General features: G+C 41.7%; 1 protein-coding gene across 1 annotated transcript; it reads right to left on the minus strand.

Moving 5' to 3' along the window:
* Positions 1-3,299: 3,299 nt before the first annotated feature.
* On the minus strand, positions 3,300-6,416 carry LOC147434063 (uncharacterized). The gene is made up of 3 exons (XM_086490680.1): positions 6,209-6,416; positions 5,042-5,198; positions 3,300-4,565 (listed from the first exon to the last, which is right to left on the minus strand). Exons 1-3 carry the CDS (start codon positions 6,287-6,289, stop codon positions 3,796-3,798), a joined length of 1,008 nt encoding a protein of 335 aa, XP_086346806.1. The 5' UTR covers positions 6,290-6,416; the 3' UTR covers positions 3,300-3,795.
* Positions 6,417-7,634: the final 1,218 nt, after the last annotated feature.

Below are 7,634 nucleotides of genomic sequence, written 5' to 3' on the forward strand. Positions count from 1 at the left end.
AGATAAAGAAGCTTGCATAGATCAAATGGTTATGTCATCAACAATTGTACTAGTTTTCCATATGGAGTTTTGTGCTAAGAAGGGATTGTTGACGACTCATAATCCAATACATATACTTTTGATGTAGTGTAAGATGTGGCATGGGCATTCCATTGCATTTCCATTAATAGCCTTCTTTACTTTGACATACATTGCATTTGTGGTAATTTGTTTGTGGCATAAGGTTGTGTCCCTTGAGATTATCCTTGCCATAAATATTATGACATGCATCAATTAGCGCCATATCCTACCAAGGATTCAACAAAATAGTGTTGCTATTGCTAATTGTGGCATTTTTATTCTTGTGTACGCACATAGGTTCAAAAGCTTGATGCCACCTTTTGCACATTGGGATGGCTATAAACAATATGGATGAAAAATGTGCAACTGCAATTGTGGTGATATGGTTGTGGATTCTTTATGATTAAGAGCTGTTTGAGCTTACCGCCTAAGCGTGAGAAAATGTAGATGCAACACATGAAATTTTAGACTTCTAGGAAATTTTAGATGTACACTTTGCAATAAATCTTTTGTTCATTTGGGTTGCCAGCTTGCCATTGCACGCTCTTTATGTACCTAGATGAATCCAAGAATAGCCCAAATTCACATATGAAGGAAAGTGCAGCTATATACTCATGGTGGTCATCCATAAGACATCATGCACGGTATTGACTACATACTACCACATCCTCACTAACATCATCAGTGCCCAATAGTGGGTGTAGAACTAGGTACTAACATATATCCCAACACAACACACACCAAACACGCGCGCGCACACACAAGCATACATCAACACAAAGTTCAGTGTACTGAAGTTTCTCTGAAGATTAAGGGTAGACTCAACCTTGATGAAGCCAAGAACTAGAAAAAGAATTAGATAGAAAAAATTACAAAAAAGGCAATTGACGCACCACTTAGAATAGGAAGAATCTCCACAATATCAACTAGGTCGGAACTTGGACGAAAACCAGTCACACTCTTTGTACACCATCAAAACGCCTTTGAAGGCTACATGTTTGGTAAAACACAAAATAATCATTTTTCTAAAAAGGTTCGAAGAAAGCTACTCACAAATTGCAATTTGTGCAGTCACACAATGTTATTGCGATTTGTGTGGTCACATATAGGTTGTTGTTTACGTACGCAATGCATTTTCAGATTATCTACGCTTAGCTAGTCGATTATTGGAGGCATGGATAATCAAATCTATTGAAGGCTAGATTCACACAATTTGTGACCAATGCTAAAAAATACATTCTAAAATGTGCTCCTTAATAAGCAAGATGTATCAGGTAGTCGACTGTGACTTCCACATGGCGCACATACTCACGATTGAGAAGACGAGTATAGCACCCCTAACACATGCAAGTACTTATGCACATATCCACGTGAAGTTGGGTATTGTGGTATAACGTCTAAAGCAAGCAAGGCTTGTTGAAGTTTGCAATCCACAACACACATCTAGCTAGACTACCTATAACCTCCTTTAGCTAGAACAAGGTCCACCAACGTGCGCGCACACACACACCCACACACAAAAACACCTTCTTGCCCTTGCTCATCTCCTCCCCTCAACAAGATCGTTGGTGCACACAACAAGGTTCATGAGACTCATTTGGGTCTTTTCTCATGATAAAGGTATCCATTATGTGCCATCTAGTATAGATAAGCATTGGTAGGATTGAATTGAGTGTTCTTCTTTTTTCTTGGCCATACAACTATGAGTGGAGATGATATAGAATGTACAAAGAACCTCAAGCACTACACGTGCCTTGAGAGGACCACATTTGCACACGGGGGATCGTACAATTTATGAGCCCGAGCCATTGATACAACATAGTGCAAGTTTTCTTCGGCTAACGCATTAGACATTACTCTTGACCCTATTATAGATATAAGCTCCGTACTTTCACACACAATATCCTTGAATTGGTCTACAACAAAGTTCCTCTTAAAGACCCCAATGTTCCTTGCGTTCATATTTGCTTCAGTTACTGTTACCTTGGTAATTTGGGTGCAAACCATAATTTGCTCAGTTACTGTTACCTTGGTAATTTGGGTGCAAACCATAATTGCTTCGTTTTGCAATCTTCTCTCTCCCACGACCAAGTCATTTCTAAAGAAGAACACCTTACAAGTCCTCCGACTTTGAAACTTAGCTCATATTCTTTGTGACTTAGGAACTACAGATTCCATGGGTCACATTTGATTGCTAGAGCTAGCATTGCCTTCACAGATTTGACAAAGGAGCCACACATGCAAGCGTGCATATGGTACACGTAAAAGAGAGCCTAATACGGTCCATATCACACATGGGCAAAAGGGGGCAGCCTCTGCTGACATGAAATAAATGAGGAGCGCCTGTGGAGGTGCTTGTCACACAAGGCGGCAGGACATGGTTTCGCCGTTCTGCAATTAACATGGCAGCCAGGTTCTGCGACCCCCCAGGGTGGGCATCCTGTGCCCATGTAGCTCAGACAGGCACTGATTGGCTATATATCTGGAGCACGACTGCATTTCAAGTTATCGCTGTCCACTCTGTTACTAGGTGTCGCTGGACAGGCTGCGTAAAGCCCCCCCACCCAACAGGTAGGCTCACACATGGCCGATGGCCTTGTCTGACAAGGGCCTAAGTCTGGGAAAAGGTCTTAACACTTCAAAGTTCACGCATGCATAGACGATCTGACCATAAATGAAAAACAACCACAATTTTTCTGTGTCATATTACCTTCATCGCTCCAGAGTCCATACCTGGCAAAAGTCCATTACCCCTGATACCCACAGACCACATAAGGTAGTGCATACCGAGGTAGTTTATATGCTTTGTCTATGAGAACGGATGGGAAAACCTGCTTGCGCGTGCGCGCACAATCACGCGCACAGAAGAAGAAGACTAAATTAAGTTGTTAACGTCATAGGAACAATCAGACCTCATAGATCTATCCGACAGGGCTTGAACTCAACACCTGTGTGTGCGCGCGCGAGAGAGAGAGAGAGAGAGAGAGAGAGAGAGAGAGAGAGAGAGAGAGAGAGAGAGATTGATTTTTGCATCATAGGAACAATCCCAGGAACGAGAGAGAGTCTAGCATGATACTCATTTGCTGGAACCCTCAGATTTAAGAGCCATAAAACTGCTTCACAATAATATATCCTTCTCCCTAGAGCACTTTCCATTAGTTAGACATCACTGCTCACCATCATCTTCGTATACGTATTGTCATTGGGTTGCATGAAGTTTCTATTTTCCAATCTGTATAAAGGACGCAACCTTGATGAACAAATTTGTTGGCAATTTTGGACAACTTCATAAGCTTCTCAGCAGATAAGCTTGTCAAACTTCACACAAAATATATGTGCTCACCCACCGATCATTTGTATACATTGAAGCACAAACTTTCATGCACCGTCGGTGACTGGAAGTTTATCTACCTCAACAGCTGCAAATTTCTATAATGGGTTAAGTAAAACAACTTAGTCATGGCTGGGATACTACGACAAGGCATGATTCATGTGCAGCAGTATAAATTAGCTCTTGAGCATCTACTTTTTAAACCTAAGTTTTCTGATCTTAATCCTAATCTGGCGATTACAAGAGCGCAGCCCACAGAAAGTAAGAGCTATTCACACTAAGCGACCCATGCGGCAGGAATCACCTTTAAGAGCACAATTCTCCATCCAACTCAGTCAAGTAAACAAGAAGATAAAAGAGTCAGTTCCTTAGCTTCCTTCTGATGCATTCACATGCTCTCCTTGTTAAGCGTTGGTGGCTTCTTCATCATGTACAGCCCTCTCTCCCTCACTTCCAAAAAGATCAGAGTCTGCTTCCATACCGTCTCCACTAAGATTGGAACCCAACAAACTGGTCGTGGTCCCATCATCATTTTCCAGACCCACACCTTTGTTTTCCATGCGATCATTCAATTCCTTCCCTTCAACGTCCTCTCGCACTTCAGCTTGCATCTTTTGGGTCTCCACATCCTTCTCCTCTGCTGAAACAGGCCTCTCTAAAGCTTTCTTCTTTCCATTCGCTTCTGTTTTCCCCTCTTTCCCATTCGTTTCGAGCCTTTCCTCCTTCCCATTCTCTTTCTGACCCAGTTCATTTTGCCCATCCGAAGTGTCCTCTGTCATGTTACCACGCCCTTTCTTAGATTTTGCCTCAGTTTTGTTGCTCTTTTTCTTCTTGGTATCTTGCATATGTTTGGTCTTTTTCTCGTGTGCTTTCTTTGCTGGACTTGAAACAGATAGACCACCATTAATGTCCTTGCTGCTTTCAACGGAAGGAGCCTCACCATTGATATCCCCTTTGCCGTCATTGTGAGTCACCTTATTGGCCCTTTTTTTGGGCCTTTCGTTGTCCTCATCTAATGCCTCCTCAACAGCAGACTCCTTTTCAGGACGACTACGCTTGTTTGCCTTCACTTCTTCAAGAGGGACCTTGGCTGCAGGTTTTTTCTTGCTCATTATCTTTGGCGGTGACTTTGGAAGTTTGGATGCAGACCTTGATGATCTTCGTGGAGTCTCATCTATACATTAAATTACACAAAGCAAATGGCTTCTCAGGAAAAGCATACCGGTCTCATCTATACGTTAAATTATCACAATGAGAAACGGCTTGTCAGGTAAAGCAGGGGATGTGCATATCTTCATATCTTTATGAAATCAATTTCCTCATATTCTGCTCCCAGGAAACACATAATGCAGTGAAATTGTGAGAAAACAACCAAATGACAAACCACTTTGTCCGCATGCATATATATTGGCAATAGCACTCTTTCTTACGCTTTCGCACGCGCACAGTATGCCAAGCTGTTACACTCGTACATCTAATCTCAATTTGCTGCAAATTTTAATTTTTACTATTGTAGACTTTCATCCACAAAAATTTATTGAAGACCGAGACTGCATTTTCAAAGAAATAATTGCCCATTTGGACTCAATGACAGAGAAGTAACACCAGTTACGTTAGCTAAACTTGAGGTAAGTTGATGAAAAAGCATACCGGTACTCCAGATAAACTCCGACATAGACAAACTGGCTTTGCTTTTCTTTAAATAGCGTTGCAGCTGTGCTTTGCTTCTGAATTCTTCCCCACTTGGAGCAACAAAGATGACATCTATCTTTGCTGGTACCAAGCCTTTGCCAATGTAAGGGATAAGCTGTAGGCATGAACATCACATAATTGAGTTTTCGAGAAACAAAACACACTATCTTGACTGTATTTATAAGAAATCAAAGCAGATACAGCATAGAAAAGATACATTAATGATGCATCACAAACCAAAAGACTAAACTTGTACCATATTTTCTTCTTCTTCACTTGCTCTCTCACTATTATACCTCTACTGCTCCTTACAAGGCTCCACCCAATTACATGTGAGTTCTCTACAACACCATAGCCCAAGGGTATGGATATTATGCATGCTGAGATCTTGCAAACCATAAATTAGTTGCACCATGGAAATAATTTTGAACTTGCTCCATTTTTAAGCAGAGTGAATAAAGAGCTCCCACGGGCTTCATCCAAATTCTGACAGTCAGAAAGGGATATCCTATGACATTGCCAAAATTGTCCAGCCTGCAAGAGCACTTGAAGCTGAACATGAACAAGCCATGAAGACACTAATTGTCTGCATCATTTGTGTCTCATCGAGGCAAACGATTTTCCTTTGCAGAGATTATTCTCAGCTTACAAAGCTAATTTGTATGCCTACCAATGTGCCTGCTACCACCTGAAGAGTACGCTTACAATCGCAGCTTTTCGAAAGGGACACCTAACTTTGTTATTCTTTTAATATTGCATGTTAAGTTGGCTATGTAGCGGAAGCTTGCAGTTCTGCTTAAATGATGTGCTCATATCCTTCAAAGAAGCCCTTCAAATTTCTCAGAGGCATATGTTAAGAAGCTCTTTGAGTCTAATTCTCCTTCCTCGCGCATGAAGTGAATTACACTCTCCTTAAATTTGTACTTGGTAACTATGATTGGCATGCTAAATTCCTGCCTGCTAAAACAGCTCCACAAAATGTATCCGAATTGACTGAATTGCTGCATGCTACAGCAAATTTCCCCGACCAAATACAGAAAGAGTAACAGAACGGCTCTTACAGAGAAATTGGGTTCGCCACAGACTTGTTTTATACTAAATTGAAGCAAAGAGAAGAAGAAATACCTTGCGTCTCCATCCGGCGGGGGTCGGGGTGTTGTCTTCATAAGCCAGTTCCTCCTGCTCTGGGGCGCTAAGAGTAGCCATAGCGCCACACAGCACAGGCGAAACAGAACAAAAAATTGATGGGTGGCTATGGCGCGACGAAGCTCCCTTTCTTTATAAGTAGCTTTTTCGCTTTCTTGCAAGAAGCTCCTGTTTGTTTCTTTCTTAGCCGACTGGGCAACTTTGGCGAGTGTTTGATTTAGACGCTCTAGAATGACTTTGGGTGGACATAATCGTCTGCCTTAGGAGCCTGGGTGCTTAGCACTTTTTTGGTGTATGAGGGACCAGCACCCGACTCCTAAAACAAAACAAAACTAAGTTGGGTGGCCTTGTAACAATGTAAAATTAGAAGCAAAGCTTCTTTCTTAGAGAAAAGCATGGAGACGTGCTCATTTTCTAATGGTTATTATGTCACAAATTGTGACGTCGAAGACCTCCAAAGGGTTATAGATTAAAATCCTAGCCATGTCGACTTTGGCCCTGGATACTTGGTTCCATTGACAGTTTGGTCAAGAGGACTAAAAGAAAAAGGACAAGAGCTTTTGATCTAATGCTTTTGGGTCTTTGCTTTTAGACAACCCTTGCACTGTTTATAAGTACCCTTGGGGCCACTCTCTGGCAGAGCATCTGGATAGAGTCGCAGAGAGTAGGACCCTTGAGAGTTGTACCTTGGTGATCAGCAATAGAGAAAGAAATATCAAAAGGGGTGCCAATCTTTGGGGCCAATGCATCTAGAAGTGGAACTTTGTCGCTTCCTGACAACTCTCCTCTTCTCTCTCTCTCTCTCTCTCTCTCTCTCTCTCTCTCTCTCTCTAAGCTCAAATATTTGCACTATCTTTTCGTGTGTTGCTATTGATTTCTCACTTGGAGTGTCCAACCATGTAATAGTGGTATCAAAGCTCATACGATTGTTCTTCTACAAAGGATCCGCTCCTTTCTCTGCAGCATACATAAGTTCTAGCATTGAATCCGACAGAGACAACAACTACTCGTCTATGGGGAGATGAAGAAAACCCCAATTCCAGCAGAAAACAACAAAGATTCCAATAAGAGCAAGCCTCCTTTCGAGGATTCAAGAGATCTTGGCAAGTTTATGGCGGGGAATCTCAACAAAGATGGAGTATTGACATCAACTTCAAGTTGACACACGCATGAAAAGAATGATCAAGTACTCCAAGGACCCAAAATATGTGAAGCACCTATCATCCACTTGATGAGATTCACTTTAGATAGCGAGAAGCCGTCTATTCACCTCTCAGGTCGGCCATGAAGACAAAAGCAAAGACGTGTGCAAAAAAGTAGAAATTGTACTCGCAAGAAGAGTTTGACAAAGTTCTTGATCAGAATATTAGTCAATTGATGAAAAGTACAAAGCACTCTTGGAAGA

This window comes from Adiantum capillus-veneris, chromosome 19 (assembly GCF_014529385.1).
Source record: "Adiantum capillus-veneris isolate H3 chromosome 19, ASM1452938v2, whole genome shotgun sequence".
Lineage (NCBI taxonomy): Eukaryota > Viridiplantae > Streptophyta > Polypodiopsida > Polypodiales > Pteridaceae > Adiantum > Adiantum capillus-veneris.

Coding starts and splice junctions, on each gene's coding strand:
- LOC147434063 (XM_086490680.1), bottom strand. CDS start 6,289: ATGGCTACTCTTAGCGCCCCAGAGCAGGAGGAACTGGCTTATGAAGAC. Junction 5,199..6,208: donor CCGCCGGATGGAGACGCAAG/GTATTTCTTCTT, acceptor TCATGCCTACAG/CTTATCCCTTACATTGGCAA. Junction 4,566..5,041: donor GGAGTTTATCTGGAGTACCG/GTATGCTTTTTC, acceptor TTTAATGTATAG/ATGAGACTCCACGAAGATCA.